The following is a 23,737-nucleotide window of genomic DNA, read 5'->3' as shown; positions in this document are numbered from 1 at the left end:
CGGAGGTATAGACCAAAATCTTACGTGCATTTTCATCAGATACAAAGTATAAAACAGGTGGAATTAATACACAGCTGATCTGAAACAGAGGTCAGCATGTGTTTTCTGTAAAGAGCCAAATCTATCGCAACAATTCCACTCTGCTATTGTAGTGCAAAAGCAGTCATAGACCACAAATGGGTGTGGCTGGATTCCAGCACAATTTCACAGACACTCTAATTTTCACATGTCAGGAAATTTTATTCATCTTTTAATTTTTTTTCCAACCCTTTAAAAATGTAAACAGTATTCTTGGCTTGCAGCCCATACAAACAGGAGGCGGGCCAGATTTGGTACATGGACCACAAGTTAATGACCCCTGATCTACAAGATCAAAGGTCAAAAACTCTAAGATCATTTTAAAATCAGCAAATATTCACAAAGAATTAAAAAACCTTTTTAAACTAGAAGCAATTTCCTGAGACTAGATTTTCCAGAAAAGTACAAAACTCACTCCTCTTGGTAAATTACCTTCATGCTTTCACACTTAAATAATTGGTACATTTTACCATAATTCAAACTGCATTTTCCAAAAAGAACTACATTATGTAGCACAAAAGGTATACAAAACTATATGAGCCAGACCTGTAATAAAAAAGATTATTCCCTGTTTATCTGAAATTCAAGTTTACCTGAGTATCTTGCATTTTTATTTGCTAAACCTGGTAACCCTTTTGGTGTGACCACGGGACAAAAATACTCTCCAACATGGCCGGTGGGAGTGTGAATTGGAACTACTCATATGGAGGATGTGCATTATCTATTAAAATTGCATCCATGTGTCCTCAATTCCACTTCCGGGGAATCTACCTAAAAATATACCCACTCATATTCAAAATGATGGACTGTTCATGGCAGCAGGCTGGAAGTACCCTAAATGACCATCAATAAGGACCTACAATAAATTATGGCACATTCATGCAGTGGGAAACAATGAAGGTGTTAAAACAAAGAGGATGTTCTCTCTGTAGTTATACAGGAATAACTCCTTGTTCTAACGCTAAGCGAAAGAAGGTACACAACAGTGTGAAAAGTATAATATACCCTTTTGTGTGAAAAAAGGAAGAAAACTCAAAAATGCTAATTTCACTTGTGTGCATATGCATAAGTAAACTCTAGAAGGGACACCATATACAAATAAGTGATAACATATGCATGTCTGTCAGGTGAGAGAGGAAGAGGCAGGAAGGTGAAGGGATCTGGGTAGCTGAGACTATGCAAAGGAGATGTCTTACATAATTGTTTACTTAAGTTATATATATTTATTACTTTTTTAAACTTTTAAAACAGAAAAATAATTCTTTCTTACTTATAAGACTCCCAATTCATCTCCCCCTCTCACCTAAATGGATCACTGCAATGTATGGACCTACTCGCTGCCCAGTAAGTGTTTAATGATGAGAGTTTCAAAATGACCTAAAGGCAGAAAAGGCCACAGAAACACTGGTAGGAAGGCAACATCATGAGACTGAAGTTTAAAATATACAGAATCAAAAAGAAATACACATGCACAGGATATACCTTTATCCATTCGGTTTTGTCTACAAATTTGGTAGCCAGCTTTTCCGGATACACTGAGACAGCTTCCAATAGACAGTACATGACTGGCAAACCTAAATAAGAAGGAATTCAGAACCATTCTGATTTCAAGAAAAGCAATAAACGTACAGGGATCACTAACTTCCTTTAAAGCATAAGGCTACAGCTTTAGGAGGCATTCCCCAGTTCTACAAAACAAAAGTTAACCTAAATACAGTATGTGATTCAATACACAAATTTACAGACTTATTGTCTATAAAAAGATGCCCTGTTCTTCACACCCACTTCCAAAGTAAAAATGTATTACCTATTGTTAAGCATTTCTTTCTGAAAAAAGAAATAGTGTATCAAAGATGAACTCAGGCAAGTTTAGAAAAGAAACAGAGAGTCATGTTCAGTTGCAGGAGAGAAGACAGAAAATAATTTTGCTATAAATTCTCAGCTGAGTTTAAAATTAGATTTTTGCTTAAGTGCTTTAGTATAATCCTCAGCGGCATGACCTCCTACCTCCAACACCTGCTAACAGCTGCTGAAGCAGGCCGATGTAGATCTGAACAGGGTTGGTTTCCCCACTCTTGGAAGAAGACGAGGAGGGTGTTGCCTGGCTGCCCGACATTAAAGTCCGTATATAGCGTCCAATGGCTGGGGCGTGATCTTGCATATCAGCCAAACTCTGAGAGGTGGGCACCACTCCCGCACTGTGAGCCAGGCACATGCGCAAGTACAGGACTATCTACAGACAGAAGGAAGAAGGACACCAGATAAGCGTCTCAAAAAATCAAGGCAGGAGATGTTCTTCAAAGTGACAGTTCCCAGCTTTGATTCTCCACCTTCCTTCAAAAGCTATTCAACAACCCTCACAGAAGATGGAAAACATGACTCAACGTGTGAACTGAAATTATCACAAGGGAGCAGAATTTATATAACCAGTTTTATAATCCAAAGAGTGCTTTTTAACAGAGTTTAATGGAGTTAAAACACAAACTCCACTTTTAAAGTCTAAAATATAACAAGGAAAATCATTATTTTTTTTTAAAGATGTGTGTGTATGTATGTGAGAGAGAGAGACAGACAGACAGACAGACACTGGGCAGAAACCCGGGACCAATGATCTGTTCCTGTGGAACTTGAGCTGCATTTAATCTCCACTGACAAGAGAATTTGAAAAAATGGGTTCAAATCATCTACAGAAGAGTAGCTACAACGTCATTAAAAACCTCTTGACATAAATTAGCTACTAAGGAGTCCTCTGGAAGCTCTTTCCTTGGCAGCTAGAACAGGACAGGCAGTAATTTCATTGTGAGTCTTCTTACTCTGAACAAGATTATCTCTTGCCATTTAGTTAGTGCAAATCAGTGACTAAAACAATAGAATTTCCCTTAGCAAATGAGATAAATTAATCTAATTCTCCAACCTTCAAAACTGGATAATCCAAATAACCTCAATATATTGTTGGCTTTAAAATTGAAACCTAATTTGCTGTAAATTCCCAATAGCAATCAAGGCAGAGCATCTACTTCTTTCGCGAAGAGAATCTCACTGAGACAAATGTATTTCTAGACTCCACTATGATTTAAAATAATACCAATTACTAAGTACTGTTTTCCTAATAAATAACCTGGTATAAAACAATGACGTCACTATATGGGTTTACCTAGAACACAAAAAATTCACGGTCATCTCTTTGACTGTGACATTATCGTTAAGAACCTTTAGCGAAAGCAAAATAGAAATATATGTCAGTCCTACCTCTCCAAAGGCTGCTGGGTTAAATGGAAGGACAGTGGTCCCAGTCATGTACTTGGCTGGCGTTTTCATTCGATGGGAAGCCTAATAAAAATAAACCCCAAAAATCAATTACTGGAAAACAAAGCACGTGTACCCTTTCTCAACTCAAAAATAACTGTATTTCTAGATACATTATTGTCTGTTACTGTTTTTTTTCTAGTCAAAACATTTTTCCATTAATCATGCTTGATTGTGCATGGACCTCAAACCCGAAGTTACAGATGTGTTGCCTTTTGACTGGCTTGTTTAAAAAGAATAAACCTGGGCTTCCCTGGTGGCGCAGTGGTTGAGAGTCCGCCTGCCGATTCAGGGGACATGGGTTCATGCCCCGGTCCGGGAAGATCCCACATGCCGTGGAGCGGCTGGGCCCGTGAGCCATGGCCGCTGAGCCTGCACGTCCGGAGCCTGTGCTCCGCAACGGGAGAGGACACAATAGTGAGAGGCCCGTGTACCGCAAAAAAAAAAGAATAAACCTATAAATCAACTATACTTTAAAAAGAAAGGAAGAAAGAAAAAAGCTGCAAAGATGACACAGTAGCAAGTAAAAAAAATAAAATAAAAAGAATAAATCTACTCCAGGCATCTACTGACAGTCACCCCAGGGCACTGCATTCCAGTTATTTTCATTAATAATAGAGGTAGAAGGAAAATATTAGCACAAAAGCATCTTCTGCCCACAAATATGACAGTGTTATGGAGAAGAGAATCATGGCTGCTACATACTGACCTCCAGCACCCTTAAGATGTCTATCTAAGCCAAAAGCTAAGACCACCAGTAGAAGTGAAAGGCTGTAAGGTATCCCCCCAGCACACTAAGAGAAACATCAATGTAAAAAGTAGGATAGTGTCAGGGTGGGGGGTCATGACTGTCAATACTCTGATCTACCAGCAAAAACAGGAGACTTGCAAAAGCAGATGCAATGCTCTCTTATGATCATGGTGGAAGAAGTCTGAACTGCTCCCTGAAGCATTCTTAAACTTATGCTGCCCTAAATAACGCCCTTAAAAATTAAAAAGGTATATTTTAAGCATGTCATGCCAAGGGGAAAAATTTTAAACACAGCCAATAAAAATAATGGTACAAATGAACTTATTTACAAAACAGAAATAGAGTCACAGTTGTAAAAATCAAACTTATGGTTACCAGGAGGGAAAAGGGGGGAAGGGATAAACTGGGAGATTGGGATTGACATATACACACTACTATGTATAATATAGATAAATAATAAGGACCTACTGTATAGCACAGGAAACTCTACTCAATACTCTGTAATGATCTATATGGGAAAAAAATCTAAAAAAGAGTGGATGTATGTTTATGTATAACTGATTCACTCTGCTGTACAGCAGAAACTAACACAACAGTGTAAATCAACTATACTCCAATAAAAATTGTTTAAATAATAATAATAAAAAATAAAATAAACACAGCCAAAATGTTGAAAAACATAAAAGGAATTGTAAGTAATTTAGATTTGGGCAAAACAGATTAATTACATTTGAGATTTATATTTTTCTCCTCACTTCGTACCTTCCTCTTATTGTATTAACATTGTTAGAAACTTTACTAACCATTCAACATTTAGTGATTAGCATTTTTAAATGTGTCACCTAAAAAAATGTAAGTTTATTTTCATCATTCATTATATGACTTAAACTATTATCTGAAGTTAAATACCATACCTTTTCCTGGATATAATACACCATTTCTGGGAAAGATGGCATCTGCTTAGAAGCACTTTCTTTTCTGTTTCTACCAGGAAGACACCTTAAAACTCGTTGTGCCTCTCCATGAACTTCCTCCCGTCTTTCAGAAAGATAAATAAGAAACATAAATAAATTTCACCAACTGGAGAATGATCATATGAAGACTAAGAACAGCAATTTTATTTGTCATCTGTCTTAAATATATTTTTGGCTATCTATGCAAAGAGGCATAAAATACATGATAAGCAATCGCTTCTTTTTGGAAATTTCATTAGATGTGGAGAGTCATGTGGCTTTCATCTTTGAATTTTACCCACAGGAAAAAACAAGACAGGATATGACTACAGGTCTATATATTGTATCAAGGGAGCCATATTTTTAACTCTAACAAATTGCTCCTAAGTTCCACAGACGAACACTGCAAACAACACAAATTTTATTCAATTTTCAACTAAATTTTAAATGAACCCAAATTCAAATTAACACCTTTGAAACTTACGGATCTCCTGCAGCTAATAAGAGCAAATATCTGGACGGTATATGGTCTGAGGGAAACACCGTGCTGGCAAATTTCACAGCCACTTGTCGAACTTGAACTTCAGGCTATTTGACACATAAACGCACGAACACACACACACACACACACACACACACACAAACACAGAGAGATTTAAAAAAAAAAGAATTCAATTACCAACAACTCATTCCAGTCGAGTCATTTTAATTGTAAACAATCAAAATTTAAGTTGCTATTTCAATAAATATATCTAAATAAATAAAACATCATTTAGTCAAGATCTTTACTCATGTTGTTTTAAAAGTCTCTGGACGATGACATTATTTAAAGAATACTATTATGATCTAAGAGGACACTCCAAGTAGAGCAGGAAACCCCACCAAGACCATAACCAGAGAATCTCTCTGTAGATGTACATCCTCAGCCCAACCATCAGACCAAGGTCACTGTGGCAGTTTCTAGCCACCACCTCTGCTTCTCCAACTCTTAAACTCTCAGTCACATGAGTGAAATTCAGATATTCTGCAGGGAACACAAACAGAGCTTACTTGGAATCCCTACAAATTTAAAGCAAAATACCGCCAACGCTTTCAGATTAGCTCTTAAATTAAAACTGACTCCAAAGCAAAGCTTCAACTACATAAATATATCCAATTAACTTAAATAGATTAAGACTGTAATCTATGAATAGGAAGTTCAACCAGAAAAGCAGTTGTAGAGTCTACTGATGCTTAAGCTTTATTCTCATGTATCTTCCCCCTGGGTCATTCCTCCAGTCACAACATAAGTGAGATGAGAGATGCTTAGAAACATGTACTACCTCGTTTATTCAGGTGTTCTTGCTCTTTAGCATTTTTGGAGCTACTGTAAAGGGCAATGATATTAAGGACCAATCTATATGATTTAGCCCAGGGTCTGGCTGCCTTACATGTAGTCTGAGAAAAGAAAATAAATTACCTTTGGCTTCGTAATACTGTTACATGATTTGCTCTGCATAAGTATAACCAGCACCCATGTGCATTATACAAGCATTCCATTTCCTTGTAAGGTTACCTACAAAAAGTTTTAAGTATTTGACTCTAATGAGCTTCCAAATAAGCCTATACTTCTTTGTCCATGTTCTATGATCATGAACCAGGTACACTGGACACCAAGAGCATTTGACAGTGGGACACTATATATAATAAGCCTTCTGAGTGTACATAATTATCCTGTCATATTTCAACAGAAACCAGATACCTTTCTGAACCTTTAATAATTCCTCGATATAAATGTGTTAATAAACATGGCTGAAGACCTAACGAAGACCCAATGCAGCCAAATTTCAGTTAAGATGCAATTCATATTAATCTCACCAATATTTGACATCATTCCCTCTTTAATCTCCCTCTCTACTCCTAGAAATGGAGGACAAAGAACTGACTAAAGCAAATACATAATGTATTATTTTATATTGCATATTATATATCATGTATACATATGTGTATATAACCACAGATATTAAAAATTCTCCTGCAAACTCCCATGGCAGGCAAATGAAGAGGACTAGAAGGAAGAAGAGTATGTTTGATGGTACTGGCTTACTTCCTACAGACTCATTTTGATCCATAAATTGTGTCTTTCTTTCCTTCTGCTTTTCTCCCCCAATGTTACCTACAGAACTCCACCTCAGTGGACTGTAGTGCTCAGCTACCACTTAAAACAAAACACTTGCAACTGGGAGAGCGTAACATTAAAAACAGTTTTCCAACAAGGAAGGCTTTAACCATAAGGCCTCTGTGAATATCACTACTCTTTCTTCCCTAAAATCAGATTCCAATAACGAAGAATTAAAAGCAGATCATAAATCAGTCCAAGTGAAAGCAAATATTCCTCTTCATTATAGAGAGCTAAGGCAAAAAGCAATTCAAATTTTGATCTTAAAAATGTAGGGGGCGAAAAAAAAAAAAAAAAAATGTAGGGGGCGGGCTTCCCTGGTGGCGCAGTGGTTGAGAGTCCGCCTGTCGATGCAGGGGACACGGGTTCGTGCCCCGGTCTGGGAAGATCCCACATGCCGCGGATCGGCTGGGCCCATGAGCCATGGCCACTGAGCCTGCGCGTCCAGAGCCTGTGCTCCACAACGGGAAAGGCCACAACAGTGAGAGGCCCGCGTACCGCAAAAAAAAAAAAAAAAAAAAATGTAGGACTTCCCTGATGGTGCAGTGGTTAAGAATCCGCCTGCCAACGCAGGGGACACGGGTTCGAGCCCTGGTCGGGGAAGATCCCACATGCCACGGAGCAACTAAAACCGCGTGCCACAACTACTGAGCCTGCACTTTAGAGCCCGTGAGCCACAACTACTGAGCCCATGAGCCACAACAACTGAAGCCCATGCACCTAGAGCCCGTGCTCCGGAACGAGTAGTCACCGCAATGAGAAGCCCACACACCACAATGAAGAGTAGCCCCCACTCGCTATACCTAGAGAAAGCTCGCGCGCAGCAACGAAAACCCAACGCAGCCATGAATAAATAAATTAAAAAAAAAAAAACTGAGAGCTTAAAAAATATGTTTAAAAAGAAAATGTAAAATGCATACACCACCAGCCATTGTAGTTCCCATAGTTGGACCTACCTTTATTAAGTACGAAGCCACAAGTGCCTCCATGAGAGTCCGCTGTGCTCCTTCCAAAGTACTATAAGCTCCAACCATCATGGATAGTGCTTCTTGAATAGCGAGTCGCGTCTCGGGCTCTTCCTATGAAGATGATAGAAACAGTGTTTCCCTCCCTGTTGGGTTTCCAAGTGAGCATCCAAACAGAAAGCATACACTTGCCAGGTGTTTCCCTACCTTACATAGGGCTTCAAAGAGCTGCTGCACAAGAGCTATATCCTTAGTAAATAAATGGGGCATTCGACTGTAAGAGAATATGAGGTCATCATTACTATCAAAAATTTCCATAAGATGGAAAAAAAAAAAGAAACTAAACACAAGCTTTCCTAAACTTGCAGTTTCACTTCTGAACCACATGAGCATCACTGGATTACCTCCCCCAAAGAACCAAACACTTTTTAAAGTAAATATTTAATTCTTCAACTGTCTAATAATGTAATTCTAGATTAATATACCTATTATCCAGATATTCTCACTAGAATATTCCATGCATTCAGTTAACATTTCTGATTTTAAAATAAAGAAAATAGACGAGGCTAAATGCTATTTAAACTAATGACTCTGGTGACAAGGAGCTTTGTCACTTCATGCCAACACACAAGGGACAAGGTTTGTTGACAACCCTATGCTGTATCCGCTGATCTGAAGTGGCTGTCTTCTGAGCCCCCAAACTCCTTCCCTACACAGTGCAGAAGAGCAAGACCTAGTCTACACAGGCCAACACAGAGCCTGTGTGTACCAGGGTGTAAGCAGCACCTAGTACCACTGAGGATGCTGCTCCTCTATCTCCCTGCTCTGAAATACAGTGAAGGAAGAGGAAACCAGGAGGAATTGGGTACAGGAAACCATACTAAGCAGAAGAAAAAAAATCCAACTTTGGAAACAGGGCCGCTCAGAATCATAATATAATGCTATCAGAAAAGACAATCGCTAGAAAAACTCTTGATTATAGAGATTATAAACACTGATAGTAAGTAGCAACAAGAACACTTAAGGTCAATCAAATGTCTCTAGGGTATAAGCAAACTGTAACACATTATGACACAATCCAGTTCAAAATCTCATTTCAAGACTGCCATTTAATATGGTAACACATCTTCAGATGTAAGTTAAAATGTCTCACATTCATTATCCTTCTACAAGGAAGACATTGCTAAACAACCTATGACCCTTTCAGAATCATAATAAGTTTATTCTCCATCCATTATTAAATGCCACAGTTTTTCTTAGTTTACCAACAGGATATCTCTCACTGAAAAAGAGTTTACTCACCTGGAGAGTTTTCCAACAGCTGAATATGCCATTGACAGTAGCTTAGGGTCCTTGAAATTAAGGGGAAAAAAAAAAAAGAACAAAAAGCAGACAGAACAAAAAACAGTAAACAGCAAAACCTTTTTGCTGCAATTAAATGCATTATTTTACTCCTTGTTAAACCTAGGTCTCACCCTGCCTAACTATATGATATCAGCATCTGAACAAAACAAAAATGTCCAAACCCAGAATGCATCACACTACTAAAAGGAAAAACAAAACAAAACTTTACCTCCCCAACTTACTCCAAAAGGAAAATGCAGTGGTCATATATGAAAAGGTTCTCTTAGCTGATGCTAAGTTCAGGATAGTTTCAATACTATATAACCCGCAAAGACCAAAATTCACCACCAACGTACTAGGAAAACAGCTTAACTTATTAGAAAATTCACCTGCCCAACAGGCTAGGATCCACTCTCTCTCACCCAAAATTGTAGTAAGCTGGGGAGCAACTGTCTAAAAATCTGCACCATTAGAAACAGCTTCTTCTCATATCTTCCACCATAAAAAATTAAAGGGATCATAGTATTCGGGTGAGTTAATGAGGTTCCCACTCAAGATACAGATAGAATTTTACGTGGTTTTATGAAAACCAATAGCCTGACATTACTTAGAACATAGTAACACTTCTATGAGCCGAAGTTTATACATTTAACATAGGATTCACACACCTACATGGCCACTCTTACAGACTCATCTGTTGGGAAGACATGCAGTGTCATCTGGAGGTAAAAGGATTACAGCCCTGTAGTTTATCTGGCCTCTCTAACCTATCTTCAAATATACAGTTCCTCCCCTAGAAGCCCCAAAGCATTTTTATTTCTACCAACCATCCAAAGAATCTGACTACGCCATAAAAATAATCTGAAAGTTTCCCAAGGCCTTATGAACCATGCAAGCTCTATTCAATCAACAGAAGACAGGAGAGTCAGGCCTAACACTGCCCCAAAGCACAGCTGCACAACAAATGAATAGCTTTTCATTAATAATATCTACTAATATGCCTTTACTGTGCTGAATAATTTACATGAATTATCTCATTTAATCTTCACAATAATCCAATGAAGTGATACTATTATCCTCATTTTTCTGATAAAGAACAGAGGTCCAAAGAATTTAAGTAACTCACCAAGGAACAAAACTAGAATTCAAACTCAATTCTAAATCCAAATGGCAAAATACTGGTCACCATACTACTGCAAACATGCATTCATGTTTAGCTACGACTTAGGAAGAAATACTAACTAGAGTTCCTGAAACCTTACCTTTTTTAGCAAATTCCCCTGAAATACTAGAAATGGTACGAGTAATACAGCAAGGAAAATCAGGATTTGAAAATCTACAATTCAAGGAATCCTCATTCCACTTAGCTTAAGGAATCAAAAATTTACTGAATGCATGTTCTGACAGAGTTTGTTTGTTTGTTTTATCATCTTTATTGGAGTATAATTGCTTTACAATGGTGTGTTAGTTTCTACTGTATAACAAAGTGAATCAGCTATATGTCTACATATAACCCCATATCTCCTCCCTCTTGCGTCTCCCTCCCACCCTCCATTTCCCACGCCTCTAGGGGATAAAAAGCACCGAGCTCATCTCCTTGTGCTATGTGGCTGCTTCCCACTAGCTATCTATTTTACATATGGTAGTGTATTTGGTAGTCTGACAGAGTTTTGAATCAATAAAATCTCAGTCCCTAAGAATTAACACTGTTTCTCAAAACAAGCAAATCCAAATAGACCTATATGGAAATAAATCATAAAGTAAAATTTAATTCTTTTCATTCCATTTTTGCACAGTGCCTAAAAGTAAAATAAAATGTACTAGCTTTTTAAAATGTTATTTAAAGAAATGATAAGACAACCTCAAGATCCGTATCAGTTTTTAATACTTATTTCAAAAAAAACAGGGCAAAAGATGATGGTAATTTCTGAAATTTGCGCCACTTCAATTAAAAATGTTAAGAAATGATGGAGCAACAGCAAACTTTAACTATATCAACATATAGACCAGCAAAGTTTATAACAGAAAATACTTTAAAATATAAAATGTTAACAAAAATTTAAAAAAACAAGTCACTTACTTCTTTATATTCATTGATTAGCTTGGTGAGGCCATTCAAAAGCATTGGACCTAATGGCTTAATCTTGATTTCTGGACAGCTTTTTGAAAAAATAACACATACAAAGCAAGATATAAGAATCTCATAATTACATATCTTTTCAGATTATTACTTAAAATAGAGACATAACTGAAGTAAATTTAAATAATCTATTAAAATATGAAATATTTTAGGATAAACAAACACGATTTCTTTCTAGGTAAGATATACTTGCATCACTTCATCACTCCAACAGCTTGAAGACTTTATAAATAGTTCAAAAAACTTACGTTACACAAATGTGATGCACAAATTGCAGGGATAATGTTCTTAATTTTGAATTTGTATTTGTACCAAAGAGCCCATCATACACCACCTATGAGAAAGGAACAAACGTCAAGAATACCAATTAACAAGAATAGCAATTTACTATCTTCAAATATTATTAAGTATTCAACAGTAGGTCTTCTGCACTACGCCTTGTTCTTCGAAATTAATGCAGTTCTCTTTCATACAAATATTTTAGCTGACGGCCTTAGGAAGCCAGTCAGTAGCTTCAATTAACAGTCTGTGGAGTAACAACAAACACAATGGTAGATGTTACAAGTCTGCAAAATTCGTGGGGCTACCACTAGGAAGCAACACAGAGTTCACGCTGCAGTGGGCTGCCACTCTCATGCAGGGGACGTGAGCAGAGAAGATTATTTTGGGGGTATTAGGTTTCTTAATTACACGTGGACTCATTTTGAAAACATAAATAACTATAAATAAAGTGTACACCTACAGGATGTCTATGAATATTCTGCCACAAACTTCTAGCTGCTTATTATATAATGTAGTGTTACTACAACCAAATTTTCTGAACCAAAATTATCAAAACACTGTCAGGGAAACAGTGCCTGGAAAGTGAAATAGAAGAAGCTCTGTGATTATTTTATGTTTATGGAAACACAGAACAGAGTACTTGAAATCAGTCAAATATTAGAGAGCCAGATACTGGGAATAAAAGTTGTATCATCTAAAAGGAGGAAACAGCCACTTAAACAAATAAGCCTTAAGAGGGAGAGATGCGAAGGCAGAAGCCAATGTCCACCACACACATACAGGGAGCAAGAGGACAGTGTTCTTACTTTGGGACTGAAAGAGATGAGAGGCAGGAAATGGGAACATTTCAGATAGCAAGGGGCACACCGGAGCAAATCCTGAAACTGGAGTAGATGTTTACCAGGCTACAGGGGGGAGGGCCACTATGCCAGGAGTGGAGACACAGAGCCATGAAAACAGCATACTTAAACAGCAACAATCTCTGTTGGAGCATAAGGTACAGGGCAAGGGTATGGTGAGATACGAGACCAGAAGGGACATAACTGCTGCCTTTCCACCATTTACTGAGAACTTGCTAACTGAATGAGTACTAGCCACCCTGCTCTAAAGCTTCTACCTGCTAACCCACTCAGTCTTTACAACATTGCTATGAGGTAGCTGCTATCACTACATCCATTTTACAGACTTTTTTTATGTTTAAAGAAAAACAGGAAAAACCCTGAGGCTTATTTAAGATCAAAAGTAAGTAACTAATGACAAAATTACGCTCAAATGAATCTGTCTCCAGAACTGAGCTGGTCATTTCATTACTTGGACCAAAAGGCAAGAGCTTTTCCGGAGGGGCTCATATCCCACACCAACAAAGTACAAGGATTTCCAACTGCAAAAATAACTCTGGTGGCAACACAGAAAACAGACTGGCTGTGGGGAAGACTAGAGGCAGGGCAACAAGGAAGACGACTGTGGCAAGCAGAACAAGAAGTGACAATCTCCATTAACATCAGCATTCGGCAGACGAGGGTGAAGACACTGAGGCAGCAGCATCCAGAGGCTGTGGCCGCTGCCTTCACGAGGGATTCCAGTCAAGGATGACTCATTTTTCCACCTAAGTGACCAAGTTTCTGGTGCTACCATTTTTGGAAAAAAGCCACTCAGAAAAGCACTAGTTTGAAAGGAATTATCACCATACATTTAGGGAGAATGGTAACCATATACAGCATATATTCTATAATAAAAATTTATAATCTATATTATATATAATATATATTAATATGTTGATAAAATATATATTTTATTATAGCTATAATTAAAAAGTATTTTCTGCAGCTCAACTTGAGAAAGAATCTCATTAATCTTGTAATACATATCAACCTACCTCCTGAATATCCATTAACGCAGTTCTTTGTCTAGTTAAACAAACATGAAAGTTGTAAACAGGCCATTTTTCTCTGGAAAGAATGAGTTACCTGAATGTTAGCCGGGAACGTTTCAGCAGCTTGTCTAGAACGAAGGAGGTGGGGGACAATCTTTAACTTAACCCTTGTACTGACTGGGTCCCTTTTCAGCTCTGGCTTCAGAACTGCTCCCTGTTGAAAATATGTGTGATTATAGCTCAGCACTTCAAAATTATTGTGAATTGAAAAAAAAATCATGAAAGATCATCTAAATCAATGGTCGCTCAAACTTTTGTTTCAGGATCCCTTTATACTCTTAAAAATTACTGAAACTTCCAAAGAGCTTTTGTTTATACTGAATACCTATCAATATTTAATATACTAGAAATTAAAACTGAAAATATTTTAAGTACTTATTCACTTAAAAATTGGGCTTCCCTGGTGGCGCAGCGGTTGAGAGTCCGCCTGCCAATGCAGGGGACAAGGGTTCGTGTCCCGGTCCGGGAAGATTCCACATGCCGCGGAGCGGCTGGGCCTGTGAGCCATGGCCGCTGAGCCTGCGCGTCCAGAGCCTGTGCTCCGCAACAGGAGAGGCCACAACAGTGAGAGGCCCGTGTACCGCAAAAAAAAAATAATAATAATAATAATATTAAACCCATTATATACTTTCATAAATAACGTATTTTTAAGAAAAATAAAAAACTATATTTTCCAAAACAAAAAACTGCACTGAGACAGTGGCATTGTTTTATATTTTCTGTAAATCTCTTCACTGTCCACCTTAATAAAAGAAAGCTGGATTCTTATATCTTTGTCAGCAATTAATTTGTTGTAATATGTTGTTTTGTTTTAAGTATGTTAAAAAAAAACAGCTTCACAAAGATATGTGACCGGAAAAGTGGGGATGGTTTCAGCCTTTTCAGGTAATTTCAGATACTTGATGCCACCCCCAAACTTGATATGCAATAGGTTCTTAAAGGTTAACTGCCATGTGGATTTGAAACCGTATCAATGGAACATCTGCATACTGTTCTACTAAATTCCACCAGTCTATCTGCATACTGAATGGCTCCCTTACCCTGTATGCTTCTGTAACATCACTGGTCATTTGGAAAATACTGGCTCACCGAGTTAAGCAAATATTTCATTACAAAACATAAACGCGTACACAAAAAAATCACATTAATATCATGACCAATCTCATCAGAAAAGTCTGTAAGCACTGACAAGCTGTCAAGCTCATCGTGATGAATACAAATTTCCCAAAATTCTAGCTTTTGCTTAAGAGTTCAACTTTCATCTTTGCCAATAAAGCATGTTAACTGCTTTCTTGAAGCCTCATTTTTTCATTTTAAAAGAGAAAATACATGCCATATACCCATCTCAATAACTAGAGTTTGCCTCTCTACTCCTTTTTTTAAATAAATTTATTTATTTTTATTCATTTATTTTTGGCTGTGTTGGGTCTTCGGTGCTGCGCGTGGGCTTTCTCTAGTTGTTGCGAGCGGGGGCTACTCTTCGTTGCGGTGCGAGGGCTTCTCATTGTGCTGGCTTCTCTTGTTGTGGAGCATGGGCTCTAGGCATGCAGGCTTCAGTAGTTATGGCTCACGGGCTCTAGAGCACAGGCTCAGTAGTTGTGGCGCACGGGCTTAGCTGCTCCGCAGCATGTAGGATCTTCCTGGACCAGGGCTCGAACCCGTGTCCCCTGCATTGGCAGGCGGATTCTTAACCCCTGCGCCTCCAGGGAAGCCCAGTTCTTAGTTTTTTAAGGAACCTCCATATTGTTTTCCATAGTGGCTGTATCAGTTTACATTCCCACCAACAGTGCACGAGGGTTCCCTTTTCTCCACACCCTCTCCAGCATTTACTGTTTGTAGATTTTTTGATGATGGCCATTCTGACCGGTGTGAGGTGATACCTCATTGTGGTTTTGATGTGCATTTCTCTAATGATTAGTGATGTTGAGCATCCTTTCATGTGTTTGTTGGCAATCTGTATGTCTACTTTGGAGAAATGTCTATTTAGGTCTTCCGCCCATTTGTGGATTGGGTTGTTTGTTTCTTTGATATTGAGCTGCATGAGCTGCTTGTACATTTTGGAGATTAATCCTTTGTCAGTTGCTTCATTTGCAAATTTTTTCTCTCATTCTGAGGGTTGTCTTTTTGTCTTGTTTATGGTTTCCTTTGCTGTGCAAAAGCTTTTAAGTTTCATTAGGTCCTATTCATTTATTTTTGATTTTATTTCCATTTCTCTAGGAGGTGGGTCAGAAAGGATCTTGCTGTGATTTATGTCATAGAGTGTTCTGCCTATGTTTTCCTCTGAGAGCTTTATAGTGCCTGGCCTTACATTTAGGTCTTTGATCCATTTTGGGTTTATTTTTGTGTATGGTGTTAGGAAGTGTTCTAATTTCATTCTTTTACGTGTAGCTGTCCAGTTTTCCCTGGAGCTAATATGGTTTTTTAAACAACTATTAATGGTTTAGAAAGCAAACAAATAATCTTGTATTAGAGTCTAAGTTTCTACTTGGAACACTTTTAAACACAGTTAACTAAACAGAACCTATGTTATTAAGCAAACATCTTATTTCCAGAATTCAGAAGAACCCACCTATTGTTCCAGATTCTAGACCACGGGTCAACAAACTACAGCCCATGGGCCAAATCTGGCCTACCATCTATCTTAGTAAGGTCTGTGAGTTAAGAGTAGTTTTTACATTTTCAAATGATTTTTAAAAAATCAAAACAATAAAAATAATAATAATAATAAAAACAATATTTTGTAAAAGTATATTTCATGAAAATAATATGAAATTCAAATTTCTGTAATGATAAAGCCTGACTGGCACACGGCCATGCTCATTCAGTTCTGTTCTGCCTATGGCTGCTTTCATGCTACAGCAGAGTTGAGCAGCTGCAGCCTCAGAACGATATATCCAATAAAGCCTAAAATATTTACAGAAAACGTTCATTGAGGCATAATCTGGACAATCGTTATTTAAGCACCTGAATTGAAAACACCAGATCAGGCAAACAAAGGTACCAGGAGATTTTAATCCACCTAGACTAGTACGGCTTAAAACTAGTATCAATATTTCCCACAGCATAGGTTCAGCTTAAATCAAAATAACCTGGAGAAAATGTTCAAATACATAGAGCCATGTCAATAAAATGCTTTTTATGATGATGTGAGAGTAAACAAAAAAAACCTACCTCTTTTGTCTTCAGTGGTATATCTCCAAGGTATACCTTGTACATCTTATTAATGATGGCAGGATTATTCCAGTCTATCAAGCTACAGAAGGTTTCAACAAAGCTTGTTAAAATTATTATTTTTTTCTCCCACTCCAATAATTTCAAAAAATCATAGCCTCAATATGTGTTACCAAAGAAAAATATTATAATACACAAATGAAATGGGCAATTGACACTGCCCATTAAAGAAGAGAAGGAAAGGGATTAACTTCTATCAAAGTTAGTTTTCAAACAGAAAAAAAAGTCACTTATCCCACCATGATTCAACGTAAGAGATCAGTGTATCCAGTGGCCCAATTTGGTACTACTGAAGAAATCTGGACTGTCTTCCACTCTCAGGGCCAACGCCACAGAGCAGTTACAACACAGCAGAGCCATACTACACTTGTTCAAAGAGCCCTGAGGCATGATTCTTCTGTTCAGCCACGTGGAAATTCAAAAGTGATACAGAAAGTGACAAAAAACATTTTACCCATTAAAGCCACAACCCTAGGAAGCTTTCAACCCATGGCATTTCTTAAATACCATGTCACTGTGATCCCCAGTATCCCCCCTCTTATCTCCCAGCACCCACTTGCAATTTTAGCACCTAATTCTACAGAGCAGTCCTGCTGCCATTAGTCACTAAGACTTATTCCTAATTGGGGACCACAATAAGGTGACTTGCTATTGATGGGCACCCACCCTCTGCAGCAGCCCCTGCCAGTCATCTTATAAACCCAGCAATAATGCAATCCTGCATTTCACTTGATTAGTGAGATTTAACCATACTCTATTCTCTTTTGACATTGATTCTGCTTTCAAACTATGTTATATTTGTGCAAACATAATTTATCATGCTGCTTTGACTGTTTTTCTAATCCATCTCTTCTTTCATAGCTTATCAATCCACCTCTTGTCTGGATATCCACAATTCCACTAGCCTCAAAGACATTCTACAATTCTACTTATTATTTACCTATATCTTTCCTCAGCTGATTGCTACTAACTAATCCTCAAGCTCCATCTTTGTTTCCTTCCTATAAATACTTCAGGTTTAGAGATTTTTGACAAAACACACACACACTTTAGTAAAACAAACTAAAAACTTAATAGTGATTAACTAATAAGGATAATTTTCACTGTTTCTTCTACTTTTCCTCTTGCTACCTTTCTAGTTTTAGTTTCCTGATTACATGCTTGTGAAAATTCAGAAATGAATAACACAGAAAATAAAATTCCTTATAATCTGCACCATAATCCTCTCTATTCCTTTTCAGTAACAACTAACTTTGGTGTATATTTTTCTACACTTCTTTCCTATGCATGTAAAATAGTTGGATGGGCATGGCAGGTAGATAAAGAAACAGACGTATCACTTGAAGAGATACTTTTATTTAACAAAATGGGATATCTACATATTGTTCTCAACTCACTTTTTACCTCTTAACAATGTTATGCTATTTTTGGGAAAATACAATTGTTTTAATAAACAAAACCAAAACTAATTAGAATACTTCAGCACCACATTTATAGTTCCAACAATCCAATCTACTGTATGGTGTAAAGAATGGAGTCAGTTCAAACACAATGAGAAGTTTTAAAAGAAGATTTTTTGGAAAACAGAATAGAGGTTCCTCAAAAAAATAAAAAGAGTTGCCAGTGAGATCCAGCAATCCCACTGCTGGGCATATATCCCAACAAAACAATAATACAAAAAGATATATGCACTCCTATGTTCACAACAGCACTATTCACAATAGCTAAGATATGGAAACAACCTAAATAAATGTCCATCAACAGATGAATGGATAAAGAAGATGTGGTACATATATACAATGGAATATTACTCAGCCATAAAAAAAAGAATGAAATAATGCCATTTGCAACAATGTGGATGGACCTAGAGATATCCCATTTTGTTAACTACATTTAGCATTAAATTCAAAAAAGAACTATTCCATAATCTGATTTTTTTAACGAAGTATCTTCGATTTTTCATGTATTCTCCAGTCTTTGCACATGTCATTTATTAAAATCAGTACGTATATCATTTTGTATTATGCTTTATTCATTTGCCATTACTTGGAGGCAATTTACATGTTGCTTTATTATTTTTATAATTATTTGGGCAGATATATAATATTCCATAGACGTCACATAATTTATTTATTTACCTATTGTGGAAATCTGAATTTGTTTCCTTTCTTTTGAACAACTACAGGAAATGGTATAATGAATGAACCTGTAACATTTTTCTAAATATTTTTCTTCTTTGAATGATTCTCTTAGGATAACTTCCCAGAAGATTCAGATAAAAGATTGTAAATATTTTTATGATTCATTACCTACTACAAACTGCTTTCCAAAAATTATTTCAACTTATAGTGTCAATCAACAGGGTATAAGAATAGCAGTTTGAACAGAAACTTAAATGGAGTAATCAAATGTTGCACAATTTTATTTACCAATGGGTACAAACTGGCATACCACTGCCTTTTTGTGCATGATTTGATTTCTTAAACACAATATTTTCTATGAGCCTATTTACTATATGTATTTCCTCCTGTGTAAATTAAGATCTATTCAACACCTCTTTTCACGGGACCCGATTTTCATCATATTAACCATAATACCTACATACCCTTTATTAAAAGCCATCTCAAATAATTTGAGATAGAGGAAGAATCAAAAATGAATAACTTCCGGGTTTTGACATTTTTTCTTAACATCAGTTCTTTAAGTTCACTTACCTAGACAAAGGTTTCAATTCTTACGGTTATAATCCTGACCCATTCCAATTTTAAACTACTTCTCCAAACAGCTTTTCTTCTTTGTTTTATACAGAATTCTGCTCTTTAGCAAACTGTCTTTCATACAAATTAGGTATATTTCACAATCTCATCAACTGAATGTCTCACTACACAAAACCCAACATGAACCAATATGTGCTAGGCAAGCTTTCAGAAATCTAGCCTCTTTTTAATTTCGAAAGTTTAAAAGGGAAGCAGTTTACCTTTGCTTGCTTTTCAACTCCAGGTCCGCCGCCGTGGCTACACTGTGGCGTGTGTCACTAGAAGCAATCACCAGGTGGAGAACAGCTTCGAGCTCAGGCACCTGCTCAGCTTCTATGAATTTCACTATACCCAATTTGCACTGTAGATAAATGAAGGGAAGGAAAACCACTTATCAGAGAAACAAAGACCACCAACCTATAACATCTGTTTCACATATCTGTATGCTCCTAAACCAAAGATTAATAAAACAATAGCAGCCACTCCTGTTTAGGCTTAAATGTGCCTGGGGCTATACCAAACCATATATATTCATGATTTCATTGAACCCTCACAATCTGTGAGATGAGTACCATTATACCTATTTTTCTGATAAGGAAAACTGAGGCAAGGCTGAAGAGATTAAGACACAGTTAGTAAACGATGAAGGCCCAATCCAAACCCAAGTCTTGGACTCCAAGGCCACTATGATACGAAGCCTTCCTACTTAGGTTAACAGCCTCTCTAAAATGATGAAGCCTTGAACTGAAGTCCAAATCTGGAGCCTCCAGGTAGAAGTGGGGGTACATCAGAAGTACTCCATGGATTCTTCTGACAGTTCAAAAAGAACTAAACTCACACTCCATGAAGTTCTAATCTATTGTTAACATACTAACTCTGCCCTCAATATTCTTACATACTGAAAAAAACATGATTTCAAACATATCCAAGAATTGCAAATGCAAGTGAAATTCTAATCAAACAGTATTCAATCTAACTGGCTAAAATGAAACTCAGACTGAAGAGAGATTCTGCTTAGAACTTCATGCAATGTGAAGGAGCTATGAATTTCAATACAAATAACTCTATTTAGGATAAATATACCTGAAAAATGAAACTTTACCTTTAAGAATCAGTTACATGATAGTTCTCATGTATACGAATTAGGACTGATAAAGTTTACAATAACTAAATGACAAAGGATGAAATTAAAAAGGATCATAAAAATGCCTGCCTTCCCTCCCCATGTTCAACACAACTGACCTGCAACAAGAGTTACAACAGAGAAGATGCAAGCATTTACTGCACCCACAGTTATGGAAGTCAACTACACAAAGATATACACAAAAAAGTGTGCAAAGGAGGGGCTTCCCTGGTGGCGCAGTGGTTGAGAGTCCACCTGCCGATGCAGGGGACACGGGTTCATGCCCCAGTCTGGGAAGATCCCACATGCCGCGGAGCGGCTGGGCCCGTGAGCCATGGCCACTGAGCCTGTGCGTCCGGAGCCTGTGCTCCGCAGCGGGAGAGGCCACAACAGTGAGAGGCCCGCGTACCACAAAAAAAAAAAAAAAAAAAGTGTGCAAAGGAAACTGAGAATAATACTCATGTCCAGCAATAGGAGACTAGTTTAAAAAATATGTGGTTTACACATAATTACATTTAATACAGACATTAAAAAGGACATTATTTAAAAACCTGATATACTATTAAATGAAAAAAATGAAGTTCAAATAATGTGTTATGTGATACGTAAAAATGTATTGTGTAAAATTATATTTGTGTACACACACATGTACACAGAGCAGCCTGTAGGTGAATGACAAACTAGGGTGGCAGGATTCCAGGTAATTTTTAATTTCTCGTTATAATGTTCTATATTACTTGAACATTTACATTATCACTAACTTTATCATTTGAAAAAAATAAAAGCTAAAAAAAAAAAATAAATAAAAGCTCTCTTATCTGAAAGAAAAAAATGTAAAAAACAAAAGAGATATTTAAAAATTAGAGGAAAACAGCTGTCATCCTTGAAACTAAACTGTTCAACACTAGATCATGAAATTGACAAAAGGCATACAGAAGCCCTTAAAAATCAGCAAATAACGACCAACGTAAGATTACAATTTATAATGTTAACAATGATTCTCCAGCACTTATAGCTTTAGCCCTCAGACAGACCTAGATTCATAAGCCTACTACTAGGAGTGAGACTGTGGTGAATCTCAAAACCTCAATTCCTTTTACAAAATGGAACTAAATTTCTATACCTTCTCAGGCTGCTGTGAGGATTAAATGAGATAATGTATTCAAAGTACTCAGTATAGTGCCTGTCACATAGATCACACTCAGTAAAGAGTAGCTTCTGTTACTATTTACCCTTCTTTCTTACTTACATCATGGTTTAAGAAGAAAAAAGATCTATAAAACACGAAGATGTTAATCTAATCAAATAGAGCCCTTGCTGAACAAATCATTCTATAAATTTGTTGAGTGCCAAGAATGCCCACTTGCCTTTTTCCCTTTCCTGGGAACACTGTTTTGATCAGTGATCACTTACACTGCCAAAAAGAAAAGGATCAAATCATTTAGACTGCCATGGAGAGATAAAGGAAGGATTGGAAGACTAACCCATGTTGCTTGAATTCCAAAATAATTACATACTGATCTCATCTGTTCTTCCCTGAGGTGCCTGATGACACAGACACAGTGAGGCACCTTCTCTGTAGAGCACCAGTCTTTTTTAAAAGCTGCTCAGAGAACATCTGTGTCCTGTTTAAATCCAGAATAAAATTCTTAATGCCAATTTTTCAATTCCCAGGAAGAAATATAAAAGGGGGTCATGCTTTTCCCCCATATGGTCACTTGTTCCTCACTTTACACAAAATGTACAGCCCTAAAAAGCTGAATAATATAAGATAAATTGTACTTCAACTGCACCAAAGCAGCTAGATAATTATTAAACCTGTAATTAAAAACTAAAATGAAAGTTACTCAATTTATAAATGGGCTGTATTTTATACTTGAAATATTTAAGCAGTATTAGAAAAACTAAACAGCATTTCCCACTCCTCCCTTTCCCTGGGGCTTTAACCAATAAATGACATGATGACCAGAACACATTACATCAATCGTATCTCATTACAGAGCCTGAATACGCTGGAATTATGTAACACATACTTCCACGGACTTCAAAGGGGCAAGTGTGCAGGGTTAAACTCCATATGAACAAGCAGTGTGTGATACCTGTTCCAATTGTTCAGGTGTCCATGGGTTATCTCCAATAACTCGTTTAGCTGCATAAAAGCTCATTCCTGGGGGAGGCTGTGGTATTCCAGAACCTCCCCCACTATTTGAAGAAGAACCCTGTGCTGAAGATGAATTTTGGCGACTCTGGGATTCATTTAACACGTATCTGGAAAGGAAATAGGAATTTAACCTCTCTATAAACACATACAAACACATGCATATATAGCACATTCAGTTATATACTTTCCTCCCAGAGAATGTTGTTAGAAGAATAAACACTTGAAATTAAAATTTTATCATAAAGAAAAATTTTAGAACTATCTAAAAAAGGTATCTACATCTTCAGCAAATTAACCATTAGAGTACATCTGCTCAACCTGGTTACAAATGAACTGTAACAGTTACCAACAATGAATATAAATATTCTGTTCATTCTCAATCTATAAATAATTGTTCTAAAAGCCACTATGGACCCACTACATTTTAAGTTTTTAGTTGACAAATACAAAGGTTTACTGACTGTAATGGGGTGGAGGGGGAACTATTGTTTTATACTCAAAGCAGAGAATATTTATAGTCATTCTCATTTCTGTTCAATTCTCCTTGAACTCCTTA

At 37.1% G+C, this 23,737-nt stretch overlaps 1 protein-coding gene across 10 annotated transcripts in view; it reads right to left on the bottom strand.

Moving 5' to 3' along the window:
• ECPAS (Ecm29 proteasome adaptor and scaffold) overlaps window positions 1-23,737 on the bottom strand; it is a 98,838-nt gene that overhangs the window by 35,202 nt on the left and 39,899 nt on the right. For 9 of the 10 annotated variants that reach the window (XR_003432547.1, XM_027105226.1, XM_027105225.1 and 6 more), the window contains 14 exons: window positions 23,120-23,288; window positions 20,119-20,258; window positions 17,082-17,163; window positions 13,945-14,064; window positions 11,944-12,029; window positions 11,636-11,714; window positions 9,514-9,563; window positions 8,419-8,485; window positions 8,203-8,325; window positions 5,573-5,676; window positions 5,050-5,173; window positions 3,328-3,408; window positions 2,086-2,311; window positions 1,561-1,652 (listed from right to left, as the gene is read on the bottom strand). Coding sequence is in view for 9 of the 10 variants with exons in the window: in XM_027105226.1 (XP_026961027.1) it covers window positions 1,561-1,652; window positions 2,086-2,311; window positions 3,328-3,408; window positions 5,050-5,173; window positions 5,573-5,676; window positions 8,203-8,325; window positions 8,419-8,485; window positions 9,514-9,563; window positions 11,636-11,714; window positions 11,944-12,029; window positions 13,945-14,064; window positions 17,082-17,163; window positions 20,119-20,258; window positions 23,120-23,288 (1,543 nt within the window). In the remaining variant the exon portion in view is untranslated. The remainder of the gene's footprint in view (window positions 1-1,560; window positions 1,653-2,085; window positions 2,312-3,327; window positions 3,409-5,049; window positions 5,174-5,572; window positions 5,677-8,202; window positions 8,326-8,418; window positions 8,486-9,513; window positions 9,564-11,635; window positions 11,715-11,943; window positions 12,030-13,944; window positions 14,065-17,081; window positions 17,164-20,118; window positions 20,259-23,119; window positions 23,289-23,737) is intronic. The other variant, XM_027105230.1, reaches the window with a different exon arrangement.

The sequence above is a fragment of the Aethalodelphis obliquidens genome, unplaced genomic scaffold (assembly GCF_003676395.1).
Source record: "Aethalodelphis obliquidens isolate GAN/ISIS:26980383/991018 unplaced genomic scaffold, ASM367639v1 scaffold7, whole genome shotgun sequence".
Classification (NCBI taxonomy): Eukaryota; Metazoa; Chordata; class Mammalia; order Artiodactyla; family Delphinidae; genus Aethalodelphis; species Aethalodelphis obliquidens.
This window is presented reverse-complemented; position numbering and strand designations above follow the sequence as displayed.